This window comes from Macrobrachium nipponense, chromosome 13 (genome assembly GCF_015104395.2).
Source record: "Macrobrachium nipponense isolate FS-2020 chromosome 13, ASM1510439v2, whole genome shotgun sequence".
Taxonomy (NCBI): domain Eukaryota; kingdom Metazoa; phylum Arthropoda; class Malacostraca; order Decapoda; family Palaemonidae; genus Macrobrachium; species Macrobrachium nipponense.
The window spans coordinates 60,801,067-60,820,965 of NC_087206.1; the positions used below are offsets into that span (position 1 = coordinate 60,801,067).

At 36.6% G+C, this 19,899-nt stretch overlaps 1 protein-coding gene across 1 annotated transcript in view; it reads right to left on the minus strand.

Annotated features, from left to right (window-relative positions):
- Positions 1 to 19,255, minus strand: part of LOC135225349 (uncharacterized) — a 29,623-nt gene extending 10,368 nt beyond the window's left edge. Inside the window, exons 1-2 of the mRNA XM_064264683.1 lie at positions 19,186 to 19,255; positions 15,106 to 15,183 (exon numbers count right to left, since the gene is read on the minus strand). Of these exons, the coding sequence (XP_064120753.1) occupies positions 15,106 to 15,183; positions 19,186 to 19,255 (148 nt within the window). The remainder of the gene's footprint in view (positions 1 to 15,105; positions 15,184 to 19,185) is intronic.
- Positions 19,256 to 19,899: the final 644 nt, after the last annotated feature.

Consider the following 19,899-nt stretch of genomic DNA (forward strand, 5'->3'; position numbering starts at 1 on the left):
AATACTTTTAAGACTTCTTCACAGTAAACCTACTGGCCCACATTGTCTACCACACCAACCTGAATGCCCACCAATTGGATGTCTGCTCCACCTTATCGCACAGATAGGCATGATTCCGTTTTGTTCTAGGCATCATCCTCTAATTAAGTGTTTGCAACTTTGCCCGGGCTGGATGACAACAGGGCAGCATTAATCAGAGTATTCCAGGTGATTGGCTTCATGCCTCCCAAAGAGTTCCAACTTTTGGAATCCTGGGATCTTTGCTGCACTTTAACAACAATACAAAGGCAAGAGAATCCTTTCCCTAAATACCATTTACTTTGTGTTTCCTCTAGAAATTTTTCACGCCCTTAACAACTGTTGTGTACAGTGTGGTTACTTAGCTTTTCAAGCAATAATTTGATGTATTGGTATATGTGCACAGGTAAGTCTCTTCTCTTATTGTCAGAAGATTATTTCACTAGTACTCACAGGTACTGCACACTCAATCACTTCTGAAAAAACGGGCCAAAGTTAGTCTACATAGACAGAAACTTAGGAGGTTCTAATTCATGAAGTGTGCTTATCAACGGGAATATAATGGATTCTGCCACCACTAGTATACCTGATGCAATGATAGTCAGGCAAAATATCAAATGTCCATACAGTAGACTAAGCAGGAGTACAAAACGTGTGTACGTGTGTCTCTCCTTTGGCTGCTCAAGGGTTTTCCAAAATTCTTTCAATGAACATGGTGAAAGATGATTATAAATAGAAAAATGGAAGATTATAACCAGCCTAGAATTATACTTACAATGACCTGCAGCTGCAGCTTACTTGACAATAAAAAAAAACATGCTCTGAAGACACATGCTTTAGGGTCAAAACCAAACCATGCCAACTACATCTTTTTTAGCGCTGAGCATGATTTGGTCCGAATCACAGTAATGTATGCAATGTTTTCCCTGAATGAACTGAAAACTCCATAACTATTGAAAGTGGATGGTGGCCAGGTTAGCAGGCATGTAAGGAGAAGATGAGACTCAAAAAGAAAAAGGTCAAAAGAATTAATAGCCCTACAAATTTCGCTGATTGTAGGATGCCAAAAATATCAGTCGTAGCTTATGACACACTTTCACGTAATCCAAAACAAATGCATATAATTTTCAACATTTTAATTTTACCTTTGCTTTTTTCAGCATACCACAGTAAAGTACAAGTATCAAATTCACAAACATGTACAAAGTAGGATATTGCTTATGACATCTCCAGCAGTAGGACAAACAGAACTCACAAAGGACTAGTGACTAGAAAGGTTCAGAAGTTAATATCAGCAATACTTATTAACAGTTTTGTGGAAAGTAAGGAATAAAAAATAGAATGGGAAATAACATACTTACAAAGAAGTCCTAAAAACTTTCGATGCCTAAGTTTAGTGGGAATATATATGTGTGTGTGTGTGTGTTTTCGACAGATAACAATAAAAACTGGAGGAGACAACTGGGAAATAGTATTAAAGTAGAATGGAAGAAGAGTGACAAAAAAGTGACACATACAAAACTTAGTTATGAAAGATATGGTAAACAACAGGCTACAAATGCAACAATAGGCTACGAGTATTTGGACGGATTGAGGTGTTGGAAAGACTTCTCACTGAAGTTTGTAAGGTGATGCTGAACATCCAAAGGTTTTAACTTTAAGAAAATGTAGTTTCTATTTAGGAAGTCATAAGACATTACTATTTTTTCTTTACCCTACTCGATTGAAAGCTTTTTTTATGTAACTCACTGAGTGAGAGAGTAATGCTAGAGTCACGCATTGGCTATTCAAGACTGCGATAGTCGTAATGGCTGGGTATGGCGATGAATCGACGTCAGTCGTGGGTCTTGGGCCACAAAAGAAAAGAATAGTCAGCTGATTACGACACTATGGCGTCCTACGCAATGTACCATTAGGACAACATTCCACATGTCGAGATTACATATGTACATAGGTCATGCCCACATTTGGCAGTTGCAAAAATACGGTAATATCCATGAAGGCATGGAGATGCATGACAATTTAATTGCGATGTAGTTATGTCACAAGCCGACATATGCAATGGAATCGTAACTGTGTCGTAAACATGGATGCCCACATATATAGTGCCAGGTGAACTCGGCACTCATCATTCTTGTTCCAGTAGCAGACAGAGCAAGAGCATGGAGGACATGGAATTGCTGAACCTCATACCTGAGAACCTACATGATCCTGAATTAGTAGAATGCATTTTGGATTATTACAGCGCCTCATTGCAGTTAAAGGGGAACTTCTTGTTGCATATGTAGTATTATTCTATTTAAGTACCCCTAGTGAAAATTTTCTCTGAAAGGGGCCTTTTCTTATTTTTTACACCCAATTTTCTATTGCACCAGGGGCGCCGCCATTTATGTGCGGCTCATCTGTTATGCATGACGTCATGTCGCGGTAGGCTCAGACAGGCGGAACTATTCCGAGGGCACATCGTCTTTTGATTATATCCTTTCTGGTTTGTCTTTGTCTGCGGAAGATATATTGAAATGGTAAATAAAGAAGTAGCCTGAAGTAGGCCTAGTTAGGCATATAAAACCCTAAATTCTAAAACCCCATTAATTAAACTAGTTAAAAAGGACTAAGTGAAGGCCCTCATCAATTCATGGACACATACGTTTAGAAAACGGACGTTCACCCCATCACACCACGCACATGGCAACTGACAAGAATAAATTTCAATTCAAATGCATACAAGTGGGGACACCATAGTATAGATAGCGGTAGATAGATAGCCGCCCTATCTTCGTCGGTACCGTGGTCTGTTCAGAGGGAAATTAAGTTCCCAAAACATATCATATAAATTTCATAGCCATACAAAGCAACCAGCTCCTAATGTCATCTTTTAAATCTGTTGGCAAAAAATGGTCCGAACAGACAATGGTTTGCGTCGTAGCTTGAGAGGTTTTGATGATGATATCCTCCCTTCGAAGAGCCATCAGCCAGTGACTTGATTTCTCTCTAATTGACGGAATCCTGTGGAATGATATGCCTTTTGGACACTTACCAGAAGTATTGGCACAACCAAATCCCGTACAAGTTGGCATAATTAATACTATTTGAATGATAATTGACCTAAAACACGAAGTCAATACCGAGGACGAATACTCTACAACAAGTGTGCATCGCTGCTCTTGTTATTGTGAGGCGACGCCGCGACCGCAACACTACGTCATCGGTACTAATCCGCCAGATGGCAACATAGTCAAATCCTGGATAAATGGCGCTCTCCATTGAAGTACCTCGGCGCTAATTTGAAATTAAATTGTAAAAAAAATGGGATTACATATAGATTCTAGCAATGGCTCATATTTTAGCTTATTAAAAGTTCTGTTTGACGAAATTTAATGGCTAATAACTAAAGAACAGTTAAGTGCCTGGAGGAACGAAAATGCAAGAAGCAAAGAAAACCAAGATGATGCTGGGTCTGGTCCTACTTACAAAGAAGATAGGAGAAAGGATACCATGAAAACTTGATGAAAGAATTGGCAACCGAAACTCCAGGTCTGTACCAGAATTTTACCAGAATTACGGATGAGCTTTTCAATGAAATTGGGGAACAGGTCACACCCTACATAAAGAAGACCCTCATATTTTGGAGAAGACCCAATGAGTCAGGCCTGCATGTTGCAACTACCCTACGTTCCCTTGCAACTGGAGAATTCTACGCAATCAGCAGTATTGTGCCTGAGACTTGTAGGGCTATTGTGGCTGCCAATGGAGATGAGGTCAGGCAGGTACCCAGCACTCTGGCCCATAGGCTTGAGCAACGATAGAATATCCCACACACCCTTGAAGCAATAGACGGGAAGCACATCCGCATCCAGAAACCATCCCATGCAGGAATTCATTATTTTAATTTTAAGAAGCTCTACCCTGTAATTGTACTAGGAATTGTTGACACTGAGTACAAATTCCTGTACGTGGATGGAGGTGCCATACAGTCCGAGTCTGATGGTGGTGTCTTTGCCAAGACACAGCTCAGCAAAATGCTTGATCGACATGAGCCAACCTGCATGCCCCTGAGAGATTTCCGAACGAAACCGAAGATAAACCCCCGATCGCCTATTTCTTCATTGGGGATGGCACCTTCGCTCTTAAGTTAAGAAGTGTATGATGAACCCATACCCTGCACGAAGTCTGACAGTACCTGAACGCATCTACAATCATGGACTAAGCAGGGCAAGACGTATAGTGGAGAATACCTTGGGATCCTAGCAAGTAGGCAGATATTGTTCACAATTATTACTATTTTTATGTGGTCTACTTGTTTAAATACGAATTTAATATGAAATACCTATTGTATACCATCATTTTTTATTAAGAAATAATACGTATTTAATATAAAATACCTGTTGTATACTATTTAACAATTAAATCAATATTTTCCATTTGTCTCCCCTATACAAAGTCGTCGTGATCGTATCGAGTCCGTGGTGTTGGCCGCTTGTGTGCTGCACAACTTGGTTTTAACAAGAAATCTTCATGACAGGAGTGAGGGAGATCAAGAGGACTCGGTGATACATGAGGTCCTATCTTGTAAGTGAATGTCTGAACAAAGTTTATCAAGCTTGGCTCCCCCAAACCGGCAGACATCAACCATAATTGGCAAGACTCAACGTAACGTGACCACCTTCGGGATTATGTAAACCCCACTCACAGACTCCGTTCTTTGGTATGAATCAATGATATAAAAAAGCAATAGGAAATGCCTTTCATACTTCACAAAATCATTCTGAAAAACCTTGTAAATTTCCTAAATAAAAGTTGAAATTCAAAAATATTTATAGTACTACCAAATATATCTTCTTTTGAGATGTATTCAGTGTCATAATTATCTGTATGTGAAATTTTATATCAAGAGTACTGAAAATCTTGAATGCGATATATATTTTACTGAAAATAGAAAATGCCTTTTCACTTCTTATACTTCAGAGCATTCTAATAAATTGTATTTGACTGAAATCAATTCATGTTTAAAAAATGTAAAATTCCTGATTAAGAGTAAAAATTTAAAAATATTTACATTATTACAAAATATATTTTTCTTTTATGTTTTATTCTGTGTCATATTTATCTATATCTTAAGTTCTTAGAGTATATCAAGATTGCTGAAAATCTTGAATCCAAAATATATTTTAATCAAAATAGAAAAGAAAGGCAGTTTTGGGCAATTAATTCGCACCTTGACCTTTCTCTCTCTTTCACCCCCATGGGATAAGCTTAATCCAAAATATATTTTAATCAAAGTAGAAAATAAAGGTAACTGTGCGCAATTAATTCGGGCGTAATTAATTCGGCTCTCTCTCTCTCTCTCTCTCTCTCTCTCTCTCTCTCTCTCTCTCTCTCATCCCTTGGGACAAGCTTCAATCTTCTTTTGACTGAGTGGCTGGCCCCAGATCTTGAATCAAGGTATAATCTTGCCACCTGGAATGAAAGACAGTTTCTCTCTTCACAGTATACCAACAATAATGAGGATATATAACACATATATTGTACTTATTACTAGTTTTCATGTGTATCTTTGTCTGAATTTCTGAAAATATTTCAAAAATACTGATTATTTTGATTTGCACATTACTTTTTACAAGTGTTAAGTTTTATTCTTTCTTCATCTCAACTTTTAAAAACATATCATACCCTCATTCATGTCCGATTTGATATAATTGATTTGCTTATTTTTTTACAAAGTTTAAGCTTCATTTTTTCTTTATCTGGACTTATCAAAATATCAACCTTCATTCATCTCAAGCTTGATAACCTTGAAAATATTGTAGATGGTTTGCAGTTAAAGAAATTGTTATCCACAAATTAGAGTTCAACATTTCAAAAAGTATTGTTACAGAAATGTTATTATAGCTTTTAGGAAAATTTAGTACATAAACAATATAAACGTTTTACACAATTTATTATATGATGAAAATATACATATATAGAATTTATAGTAGCAGTATCATATAGAAAAGTTACAAAAAGAATTGACAGTAGCATTATTAGAAAACAGTAGCAAGAAAAACTTATTTCTTTTCACTACTGTGTGAACAATAACAAAAAGGAAAAAAAGGGAACCAAAATACACTTTAAGGTTAAGGGGTACTAGGAGCCGTCGTTGTAGTGACACTTGTAGTAGAAGGCATCATCGAAGCGTGACTTGAAGTAGAAGGAAATATGTTCTTTACGAAACTCACTGGCGTCTTGGCTGAGATTCGGCAGTGTCAAAGGCGACGGCGGTGTCATGGGGTGTAGACGACCCACCACCAGGAACACTGCCTACATAGGAGACATCCGTTGACCCTGAAGCATAGCTATTTGCTGCGTCGTCAGCCGGTAAAGTTTGTCCGATTGTGCAGGAGGCTGAGGCGCGAAGGATGTTGAAGGTGGAGGAGTCTGAGGCACAAAGGATTTTGAAAGTGCAGGCCGAGGCACGAAAGATCTGGTTGACGACATATCTAGGTCCATTTCCCAAAAACGCATCTCAGGTGCTTGGGAAAAAGTCGAAACTCGCTTTCAGTCTCCCTTCTTTCGTCGCCTTCTGTAGTCTTTGCGCAAGAAACCCGATCTCCATTTGCAGGTAGGTATATAAGAAAGGGTCAATCTCCGCGCAATCATCCACAATCTTCTTCAGGTGGAGATTCCAGTGGGTCTCTTGGGAATTTGACTCTATCCAATCCATAAGTGCCTTCTTGGCGGCTAGACTTTTTCAATCACCTAAATAATATAACGTTCAGATGTTAGAAGCTTCTGGATCAGTTCCAAGGTAGAAAATCTTCCATTACGAACTCCCTGAATCAGCTTATTATAGGTCTATGAATTAGTTCTATGACAAACAACATTCCTAAAGGCAAACGAGCTTCTAGCAAGAACTTTCACCAAGACATTGTAGAAGTCGTGGCTCTATGAAGCGAAGAAAATCCCATCTCAGTGTCAGGGTTTTGTGTACATAATCGTTAGCATGCCACCGCTGTTCATCGCAAATCGTTACTGAACCGGCACGCGAGTATGAGTCTAACCAGACTGAGTCTAACGATTCTGCTTGATTCTTCTTGTCAGTTTCTTGCTTCGTGAAGTCATATTTGTCTTCTAGGTAATAGGGCAATAGGCTCGTTGGTAGACACGTCCTTTCAAACCGTGTTCTTTTGACATTTGCGTTACTATAGTTCCGTTCCAGTAGTTAACTGGCGATAATTTAAAAAGAATATACTAAAAATTATTTGTTCTATTGGTTTCTACATTAAAATGACACTTATAAGAAAAGCAGTTATAGGAGATTGTACGTACATCAATGGTAATGCTTATGAAATAAAACAAGACAAGACAGTGATTGGACACTTCCTTTGTGTCTCAACTAAATTGTTCATAGTCTTCGAAGATATGGCTGTCGTCTTCCCTAGGTTGTAACTTCCCGTTGACCTGACCACTACTCCATAAACAGTGCTACTGAAAGAAAATTTATATTCTCCTCTTAAGTTTATTGTCGGAGACAATAAACATTTTCAAAACGAACAGCCTAAAAATGGCCTCTATGAAGGCGAACATCAGCGGAAGTGAATAAACAAACCAACTGATGAAATGATCAAAATGAAAATCAGGATTTAGAATTTCATACTCTACAGGAAGTTTATTCTAAGGTTTTCCTTATAATTTTTTAGGAAATTCTAATAGCATATATGTAGGAAAAGATCAGAAGAGCTAATATAAATAAATAAAATATAAATAATAAAAATAAATAAATATATATACTAATAAAATAAATATAAATAAAATTAATAAAAATTTATTAATATATAATAAATATATAAAAATAATAAATATAATATATAAAAATAATAATAAATAAATAAATTAAAAATTAATAATAATATATATAATATAACCTAAATAAATAAAATAGAATAAATAGATATAATTAAAAAATAATATAATATATATAATAATTAATAAAAATTAAATATATGATATATATAATTAATGTATTTATATATATATATATGTATATATATAGTATATGTAATAATCTATATATATATATATATATTATTATATATTATATTATATATTATAATATTATATTAGAAGAATAAGAGTTGTGTACCTTTCATTTATTTCTTTTTAGACCATATTTCCTACGACCTCATGTCCAAGGCTTCGTCCTTTCTTCCATTTCTTTTATAATTTCATTTTCCTCTACTTTATAATCTCTGTAAAACTTCTTGTATTTCTTTTTAGTTATTTCTCTCCTCCCATTTTTCCTTTCTAAAATTGCCTTTCTGTTCAGAATTTACATTTAATTCAAGCTTTTTTTAACCTATGACCCGATATGACTAGGATCTCTTTTCTATCTTCTGCTTACCTCTACGTATATTTCGTTACCTACTGTCACTAGGCACACTTCACTCTTCTGGCTTCCCATATCCTATGTACATACTCCGTTGCGGTAACCATCACTCTCTATCAAAAATAATCCTGCCTTTTAATGATTCCCGATAGCTTTCTCCTATTTTGGTTTTTTCCTGATATCCTGTGAAACCATTATGTCCTTTGAAGTCTTCCAGAAGCATTGTTATTTCTTTTGCATTTTCTGTTGCTTCCTCTACGTCAGCTTTCTTCCAATTCCTTTCTCTTGTTTCCATATTTACCTTACTACCCAGGTAAACTAATATTATTCTTACTCCCCTTTTAGAATTTTCCCCTTTTAGAAATCTAATAATTCCCTGCTTTCCTTATTTACTTTTCATTAGTCTAAGCTGCATTCTCCTTAAATTGCAGCATTAGGCCATTACCCTTCGATTGTCTCTCACCTCTCATTTCGTGCACTCCTTTGTTGACTATGGGGGGGGGGGGCAATTCTCTTCTGCGTCTCTCCTAATTATATCAAATCACATCTTTCCGTGGGTTTATAAAATCGGCTGCTCAAGTATTCCTGTCATCGTAGACAACAACACCCCTTTCCCTCCGGTACGAAGATCTGGCCAGGGATTCGGCATAGCAGATCTGACGGGAAACTTTCCAAGGCACGGAAATAAATTGGAAAATAGCTTTATTGCTATAGATATATTAAGGCCAAAAGTTATTATCCAAGAACACTCAATGGTCACATGGACTGAATTACCTGGCATGGTGGTTTTCATGCATATTAATCACCAAAATAAAAATGTATAGATATTCCTCCCTAAAAGTACGAAGTTAATATGTTTATGCATACAATTTAACTTGCAGACAACATAAAAGGAGAGAGAGAAGAAGAGAAGAGAGAGAGAGAGAGAGAGAGAGAAGAGAGAGAGAGAGAGAGAGAATGTGTTTCATTTCATAACTATTATCGTTCAAATATGCAAACACACATAAGTCAAAAGCCACACAAACAAGCCATCCAGTGTTGTGACATATAACCTTGTCCTAGCAAACTTTGACAGAATAGAGTACTCACACGCAAAAAAGATTAAAATAAACAAAACAAAGAGAAGGAAGCGATGGACATGTTCGTAAAACATATTCTAGTCACTCCTTGTTAAGACAAACACGCAATTGCCTTCGTCAATTAGACATCACCAATAAGTGCTGTTAGCGAAGCTTTATTCTCTCTGACACTAATGACTCGTTCCACTGTTGACTTTGTATCTGAAAACCGAATTAGCAATGAACTTCACTGTCCTGACATTAGTGCTGAAGGTAGCTGCTAGTGATGTGTAAACACATTCGTACACGCATACGAACAATAGATGGAAAAGCTTTATACGCACTCATTTTGTAAATTCAATTTAGGATGGCTCATGTCAATGGAAAGTCTTCATAAAACTTTGCAGAGGATGGTGGCTGAATGAATCGTTATGAATATTTTACCATATTTTTTGCGGCTGGCGTACAGTAAACAGTAACACTTATAACTGTGCTGTTCATAGTTACAAAGTTTCTTTGAGACCCAAATTCAAGTATAGGACTAAAATTATTTTGGTAATAATTTAGCTATCCCTAGAGATAAGAAAAAGTTACATGATGATTTTTTTATAAAATTATCTTAGTGATTTGGAGAGACTGATGCCCTTGAGAGATGTCTTAAGAAAATCCTGTTCATTTTTCCACTTGAAAAAGCAGAAATGAAAATATAGTTTGTCTTTTGCATAGTGCAGACACTATACAATTAGTGTGTGTATTTTGTTACTGCTTCCTCTAATTACTACATACTGTATGAAAAACTCATCTTTTCTCAGTATTCCTATAACATATTTCTATCTACCTTTCTATTCACATTATCCCTATCTACTTTTTCATATCACTTTTACAACAGTTTTTTTGTCAGTCTATCAAACACCCAAGTTCGAAAAACGCCTTGAATTCCCTAGGATGCAGATTCCCTGAACTTCTCTGACTAATTCTCAAAACTCATTCTAGAGAGAAGCAGTTTCCACATCCTTTACCTTATCCTTAACCCTTCATTTCCATGAAACTGTAGGTCTAGTTCACTGTCTGGAAATTGCCTTGCGATTGTGGAAGGGTGGAACGTCCTTAACACCATGATTAATCTTGAAATATAGGCTATCGCCTTCCATGACAAGTTCAAAAGGTGTGGAAATAAGTGCAAGCTGCGCCAGAGGAAACCATAAATATTCATTGTTGACATCGTCTGACTTCAAAACCCTCATCACCTCCCCAGTGAGATGGACCAACAGATGACCACCAAGTAGTACTATTTAACCCATTTCTGGATTTCTTCATTCTCGTTGGAGCACAGGCTTCCACAGGAAATAACGAAACCCAAGGTGAATTGTTATTACTAACAAATAGTGACCGGACCACTGAAATAACATTCTCATCTCTGATATGGCTTGCCAAGGTCAATTTTCCAGTTGTCAGCCCATTGTAAAATAAACAAGTAAAAATTGCGCCGAAGTTTCTTCGGCACAATCAAGTTTTCTGTACATCGTATAATCAAGGCCACCGAAAATACACCTATCTTCCAGTGGTCTCGGTATAATGCTGTATGAAACTTTAACCACGGCCCGGTGGTGGTTTGGCCAATATCGTTGCCAGACGAACGATCATGGCTAACTTTAGCCTTAATTAAAATAAAAACTACTGAGGCTAAAGGGCTGCTGCAATTTGGTATGCTTGATGATCGGAGGGCTGATGATCAGCATACCAATTTTCAGCCCAATAACTTCAGTAGTTTTTTTAGATCTGAGGTGGGACAGCAAGACTTCGGAAAGAAAAAAGTGCGTACGGACAGACAAAGCAGGCACAATAGTTTCATTTTCAGAAAACTGAAAAGAAAAAACTGAATTTGATGAATAAAAAACTGTTACCAAATGATAACGATAAATCAACAAACAGATAAATGTGTACGAGATCATTTGTACAAATAGAAACAGAAACCTTTTATTTGTACTCTCTACCCACATAACCAGATATCAGAAAGCTTCTCTCCGAGAAATGAGAGATTATGCACAAATGTACCTTCGTACGTCATAGCTTAGCTCAGTAGGCCTTGTTCTTCTCATTTGCTTGTAAGCTGCATTCAAATGGGCTGCTTAAAAGGAACCAGAGCTTGCTGGCGTATGGTCAGCCGGATCCATAAGGCAAGTGCCAGTAGCACAGGAAAATAACATTGTTCACTTCAAGTCAACAAAGGTTGACCTCTGGAACCTCTTCATTCATGTTTACCCAGAATTTTTTCAACAGAAGCTAATTGTCTTTGATGCTCCGGGAATTGTTGTCATTGCCTTTAACATTACCTACATTCGATGGAAACTTAGTTTATTGAATTATGACGCCGAGCTAGCTAATAGCATGCATTTTTTCTTTACCTGTTATATTCATATACGTGTTTACGCATATATGAACGTAAATAATTCTCTGTTGTGTCAAAATGCAGACAAACTTAGAATTCCAGAAGGAGAAATATTTCACCAGCTCCATAATGTACAGTGGAACCAGTAAGAAAAACTAACTTGATGTTGCCAATTATGGGCTGCTCTAATCAACATTCACTGGATTTGATTCAGTGTTCATCGACGCATTTAGATAACGTTCAATACTATTATTCATGGCATTCGTAATGACAGCGTACAAGTCAATTAACGCCAGCTGTATTTAATCAACCAACGTGATTATCGAAGCATTGGTGATAATTTTCCCTGTTCTTTTTCTTCTTCTTCTTCTTCTTCTCTTTAACGATTGGACGAGCGCCATGAATGAGCTTCCTTGTCAGAGAGGGTTTCGCTTCAGTCAACTGCAGAGCTTCGGGACTGGAACTCAAAAGGGGACCGTGGTAGTGCAGAGCAAGGCACCTCTGAAATTCGTCCATTGCCGATAGTTACCGTAATATAAATTTGTGCTTCTAACTCCATGTTACACTTCATTTGCTTTTCTTTTGTTTGGAAAGTATTTTAATTATATTCTCCAATCATCTCTCATTTTATTGTTATATTGTTCACATACTTCATCGTTAGATTTCAAACTCATTTATTTACTTAATTTTTTTCCAAGCAGGTTTTTTTAACATGGGCTTCATAATATCTTGAGTCCATAGGTTTTACGCATTCCAGTTCGTTCTTTTCATTATTCTTATATCTTTCAACTTTACGTATTCTTTCTGTGATTATTTAATTGTAATGTTTCCCATTCACTACATTTTTGAAACCGTTATATTTTCCGAAATTTCCCCGGGTAGTATTCCTATTTTTGTTATATCATCCAGGCATTTTAACTGTTCGTTGTTATTTTCTGAGACAATATTTATAATTACACGAAAATAGTCAGTGTCGTTGACTGTCACGCCGAAATTATGAACACTAATTTTATTTCTTATTTGTATAAATGCAAAATTATTAATTGTTTACAGAGAGTCATTTATGTAAATAAACATCTGCTCGCTGAGTATAGCTATTTCTTCTAAACGACCATTTTGATACTTATTACACTCACAAAGAAATACTCATCTTTCAGTGAATTAACAATTTATTCTCAAAAAGCCGCGCTATGCTGTCTTCATAGTTTGCAAAAGCTCTCTCTCTCTCTCTCTCTCTCTCTCTCTCTCTCTCTCTCTCTCGTTCGATTGCTCTCTGTTCTCAACCGAAGAAACCCAAGTTCGATTCTCGACAGAGGGACGAGGCCTAATGCTCCTTCAAACCCACCGAGATTCTGTTGACCTAATCAGGGAGTTATATGCCTGGCTATTAGTCGATTGTTGTAGATCATAGCTGGCTCCAGAGAAAGAAAGAGAAAAAGAGTATAGAGTCCTAGTATTCATCAGGATTAATATTCATAACCTTCTCTCCCTCGACCAGGATCTTGCCGGTGGCTCAGGGATGTTGTCAATATTCATCCGCCTTGCTTTAATCTTAGGTAAGTTCATGGCATTTGACCTCGACCAAAGCTGAAGGGGCGGCTGTAAATAATTCATGGATTAACCAAACAAAAACTTCTTTCAGTATTCTTCTGAAGATTGAAAATGAAACCCACAAAATCACTGTGTATAACGTGTTTAATTATAAGTATTTACATTTTATTTTACTCCACACTCGAGTACTTTCAGGCCCTATCTGTGGCCCATTTGCAAGAGATGTGTAGGTTGTCAGGCTGGGTCAAGGCCCAGCAGTCTTCTGCAACTTCAAGAGATGTGTAGGCTGACAACCTACACATCTCTTGAAAATGGGCCACAGATAGGGCCTGAAAGTACTCGAGTGTGGAGTAAAATAAAATGTAAATACTTATAAGTAAACACGTTATACACAGTGATTTTGTGGGTTTCATTTTCAATCTTCAAAATTCATGGATTTTCTCGTTTCCTATCAATCCCTTTTTAAATACTTTCCGTCTGTTGATAAGCAAACTGCATAAAGAGCATATAGCATTACATGTGAATGAAGGGTCGGCTTGGCTTGGCTTCTGTCCAAATGTACCTTTCAAAAAGCGACCAGAAACCGATTTCCAGTGGAAATCTAATGGCGACGACAGGACAATATTTTGACCTCGCTTACAACTGATACTCTTCTTCCCTTTTTATATAGACTTATTTTTTACTTGGGCTTTACTTGAACCTCTACCTAAAACCAAGCGTATGCGTTCCCTAAAGGTATACATCTTTGACAAGAATGTAACGTCCTTATAAAAAAAAAAAAACTGTTCTTGATTCGATCATTGCTTCTACTCTTCATTAAAGTATATTTTGGGCAGATGAGCATATTGCTTCAAGACAAATGTTCAACATCACTTAAATAGCAAGATTTTTTGCAACAGTCAATGTGTCTCATCTTTCAAAGTTGCGGTTTGCCTTCAATGAAGACCGCATTAGCGATCACATAAAATATCCCATTTTCCCTGTGAACGAAGACACGTTTTCTTTTAATACTGACAGAGACCTACCTCTCATTCCAAAGCAATGGGATGTCAGACGTACCATTGCAATGTGAGTATGTGTCTGCTCCAGGCCTTCATTCTCATGCCGTAGTTTGCTTTCCAGTACCTCAGACCTATTCCTCAAACCGCAGCTCCCTTCTTCTGAGTACTGAGTCTCTAGAAACTAGAGAATTTTAAGGTATATTGATATCTAAAAAAAAAATGAGCCATGTATCTTCTTGGTAACTGGCTCATGTCGTGCCTTTACCATGCTACCTTTGAGATACCAAAAGCTGTAGTACAAATGAAGAAAATATCACAAAAATCACGTAAAATATAATCATATGATTACTTCTGTGTCCAATACCCCTACCAGGATGGCTTAAAATAGCCTGGTCCCACGAACCTGACATTCCGGAAGACTTCGCACCTTATCGCGTCACGAAGATCAAAGGTAACAGCGGCATGCGTGAGGACCTGGTAATCCATCAGGAAAACCGCTTGGGATACTTTGGCCTATTCAACAACGGCAGGTAGCTTATATCAAAGAAGAAGTTTCCACTTCTTCTTTTTTTTCTTTAATAATGAGTATATCTTTACAATAACTTTACAAGATGGAATGAGAGACAGACTTATTGCCATAAATCTACCCATTCTTAATTCAGAAAGTATTAGATTAGTTTTCCCAATACGTACGTACACGCAGTCATTCAGAAACACACATACCTATATTGTCCAATATAGCACGAAGAAACACGTGTTTGGGAATATCCTTAAATCCACGGTAGAAAGGTGAGCGAAAAACTGGGGACGTGGAACAAGAACTTTCAATAAATATCCTATATTTTCAAGTTTGAAAATGTAGTCTGCATCTTCAAGTTTGAAAATGTAGAATATACCACAAAAGTACTTGTTCCAATTCCCCAGTTTTTCACTCACCTTTCTATCATGGATCTAACGATACCTATACTGTATATATAATTATCGATATACGTATAATATATATATATATATATATATATATATATATATATATATAATATATATATATATATATATATTAATATATATATATATATATATATACGTATATGTAATATATATATATGTGTGTGTGTGCGCGTGTGTGTGTGGGTGTTTATATATATATATATATATATATATATATTATATATATATATATATATATATATATATATATTTATTATATATGCATATATATATATATATATATATATAGATATGTGTGTGTGTGGTTGGTGTGTGTGTGCGTATGTATGCATGTATGTATATAGTTACACTGTGAGTGCGGTTGTTGGTGTGAGCAAGTATACCTATTTCTTTTAGCATTTATTGAATACCTCAATATTTTGAAATAGTGCCACAAGGAAATTAAAAAAGCCAGACACTGAATGCCCCATAGCTATTCAATGGTATCCATCAGTGAGCTGAAGAGAGATGAAAATATACACATAAACCCGATGTGCTTGTAATTTTAAATTAAAGTAATTATATAGAAAAAACAAATAATCTTTTGAGGATGAAAATACATACTTCGAACTAAATGAATCAAAGGTGCCATAGAAAGATTGATCGGGAACCACAATAAGAAAAAAAAAACAGAAAAAAAAATGCCCCGAAGTTGATTCTGCGCAATCGAGTTTTCTGTACAGCACATAAAGCTGTATGAGCTGCGTCCCATGAAACTTTCAGCCACTGCCTGGTGGTGGCCTATCCTATATCGTTGCCAGACGCACGATCGTGGCTAGCTTTAACCTTAGATCAAATAAAAACTGCTGTGGTTAGAGGGCTGCAATTAGGAATGTTTGATGATTGGATGGTGGGTGATCAACATACCAATTTGCAGCCCTCTACCCTCAGTAGTTTGTAAGACCTGAGGGCGGACAGAAAAAGTGCGGAAGGACAGATAAATGCCATCTCAATAGCTTTCATTTTACAGAAAACTAAGAAAAAGCTAAAGAGCTGTTAAATGGAAATGCAAACGTGCGAGAATGATTGTGCGCAACCTTTCCATCCTGACCGGATGTCTGTGGACAATAAAACTCAAACAAATTTTGCAGTTAGGTCAGTTGCTAGTTCCGTTAGTTCCGCTCCATTGGTTGGTACAATTTTTGATGCTGATATGTTGAAAAATGTTGACTTGATGATTAAATCTGAATAAATACTTTCTTTGATATATTAAATGAATGGGTCCCATCAATGAAATTCGCTTTGGAAATAGAAAATGGGTTTTTAGATTACCTAATATATAGAAGTAGTTATGGGTTTACATGTACTATGTTCAGAAAACCCACCAACGTTTCCGCCTATGTACATTTCTATTCAGATCAAAGCAGTAAAGAAATCAGTTTTCACATCCATATTTTTAAGAACTTTGCATATATGTAGCCTTAGATTCTAGGGCTACATGTATATCTTTTCCATCATCAGTGTATCTAGGGCCTAGATACACTGATAATGGAAAAGATATAATTAGGAATAGAGACAAGAAACTAAAATGTCCTGATTCTGTATAACACAGTGCATTAGGAGAAGCATAAAAGACTTTTACGAAATCAATAAAGAGAATTCCAACAAAAAACCAGTTTGAACTACCACATAGTCATAATTTCAAAGGTCTCCCCCACCTACTTAAGAATATTGGTGTTGATGTAGAATTTAAGAGCAACAATGAATTTAAAGAATTTAAAGGATGTCTATGATATCCCATGTAAGTCCTGTGACCACTTCTATCAGGCAGACTGGAAATTCACAGAAAAAGGGAATAGAGCATTATAAGATATTTATAGAATATGGGCAAGTGAACTATATGTTAGTTAAAGGAGCGTACAATCAGTAAAGCAGCGACAAAATATACTTTATTCCAGTTATATTCTTTAAAGAAATGTCAACAAGTCTAGTTTTATAAAAGGCAGCTTTTGTAAAAATATGAATATCAGTCAATTTAAAAAAATGTATGTAAAATGCATAGATTTTAAGAAAAGTCGTTGACATGGATCGACAAACAATTTAACAGCGTACTGACCTTAAATGCTAACTACTAGTTCCACCCATCCCCCACCAACCCGTTTTTTTTTCCCACGTGTAAGTTGTGAATATTTGGTTTCCAACAGTCTGTATGTTCAAATTTTTGTTCCGTCCCTCTGGTATAATGGTTCCCAACCTTTTTTTTTTATTCGTTACCCACTTTTAATGGAGGGTACTTGTACATGGCCCACCGCCCACAGCATCGAACCTGTAAATTGCCTCCACTGGCTACCTACCAACTGAACTCCTTTGCTTTTATACATACATATCCTCAGATATTGCACCTTGCATTCTGCTACATGGTCCCCAGTTTGGGAACCACTGCTCCTGTATATACATTGTAAATTTCTACTACTATGTATCAGCCTTCTAAAGGCTGACATGCGCCCAATGCTTTATTTTCTCTGTGGTCTATTTATCTATCTATCTATCTATATGCATACGTAGTTTTTTCTTTTACTCTCATTTTCATTTTTCTTACAAATTAACTTCCCCTCTCTACATCGTGTCATTTCCTTTTCCTATGATCTAATTTATTTCCAGTTTGGCTGAGAGTCCGACACCAACGGTACTGGAGCAACTCCTGTCGTTCATGTTCTCAGCTTCCCCCCCTTACCAAACATACATCCTGTTCGACAATACGTATCCAGGTATGTGAAGAACGTATTAATCAGCATTGTTTAGGCGAAGGTCCAATGGTCCAATCCCTTTAGTGTTCTCATCTATCTGTTAAAGGATGGAAGGTCCCAAGCTAGAAGAAAGGTCAAAATAAGACGATTTCTTTGGAGCTACGGTGATCGTATAAAAGTCAAAAAATTATTTTGGATTACTCTCAGGTAAAGCACAAGTTCAGTACATTAGGTTATTTTGACAAAAGGAGGTAAGTGCATCGACGGTGAAAATCTATATTACATAACACGAACTAGGAAGGTGTGCATGTCAAGAGAATGAAAAATTCTTCTTTGAAGGAACAAAACAAATCCAAGAGAACATTTGTAATGGATGTCATTGTTCTGGCTTCACGCTAACACAGCCGCTTCATTTTCAAAATTCAAACCCTCATAATTTGTTTTGCTACCTCTGCGATAAACGAAGGAAATCAACACGTATTGACGTAAATTCATCTGTGACAACAAGATGTCACTGCTACGATCCATTAATCTCATCAGGTGACAATAAGAATGGCATGACATGTGGGAATACACAGGCACTGCGGTGGTAGGCGAACGGCATTTCTAGCAATTAAAGTTATGTCAATGTTCGATTGTCAAGGCGAGACGCTCGCGTGAGCCTGGGTTTTGTGAGTACCATTTATTCGAGTGGGTTCTCTTTTTTTTTTTTTTTTTTTTTTTTTTTTTTTTTTTTTCTACTGGCCTGTTGGTTTGGCAGCCCAGTGTCTTCAGTTGTCCCAGGCACGAAGAGAGCAAAAAAAGGAAGGGACCAGGAAGAAGACTAGGTTGAATCTTAAAGGAAACGATGGACCTTCCTCTTAAATGACGAAATGTTGAGTCAAGGGAAAAGTGAGACAGAGAAATCTCAAAAGTTTGCCCACGTAAGGCTTTTTATTTTTATTAATCTATTTCACCTCCCTTACAGAAGCATTTTTGCTGGAACCTCAGTCTTCAATTGTAAACAGCTCGAGGGTACAATAACATTGATCACCATAGGCGTTTTCTTGCATTTTTCTGACCGAATTTTGAACTACTTTTATTCATCTTTGAGTTTGAAACTGATTTTTTTTTTTTTTTTTGTATTTACTATACTTCTCTGCGCTAGGTTTTGTTTTCTCTTTCTTCAGGTACCTAAATGCCTTTATATTCTGTGCCATCTTGGTTGAGTCAATTAATGTTCCTTTTGACTTGTTTTACACATATATGAGTTCATGTTGAATAACAATTTGCAAATCTGTAGCAGAAAAGGAACAAAATAATAAAGAATGTTCATTTTCAACGGAAAGTAGCAATTTCTACACATCACAGAGCACAAATATGAATCAATGGCAAAGTAACTTGATTATTTGAACTGAAATCACTGTTCCAAATTCATTATACAGTAAGAATTATATTGCATTTATTACATTGGCTGTGGCGTATGATACAAACCAGTTCCTAACCAAGACCTTCCCTTTGAACATTACCCATCGTCCACAAAACTTATGAAATTTGTTGGTAACTCTTTGAGACAACATTGCGGTAGGACAAACAGACAGACCAAGGGACAGACACACGTGAATACAGAACCGCCGTGCAACTTCTTAGCGGAGTTAGAGAAAATTCTGCATTGTCCCCAACCCACAGACAAAGAAAAATGAGCTGGTGTGAAAAACGGTAATAGGAAGTTCCAAAATTAATGTTGCCAATAAATTCCTGTCGCTCGTGTGATGTAAACGAAATCGTGTCCCACTCCTCGTTTATCATAGAGACGAAATTATGGCAACGACAGCTGTAAAACATTATTCGCATTCCATTCTCA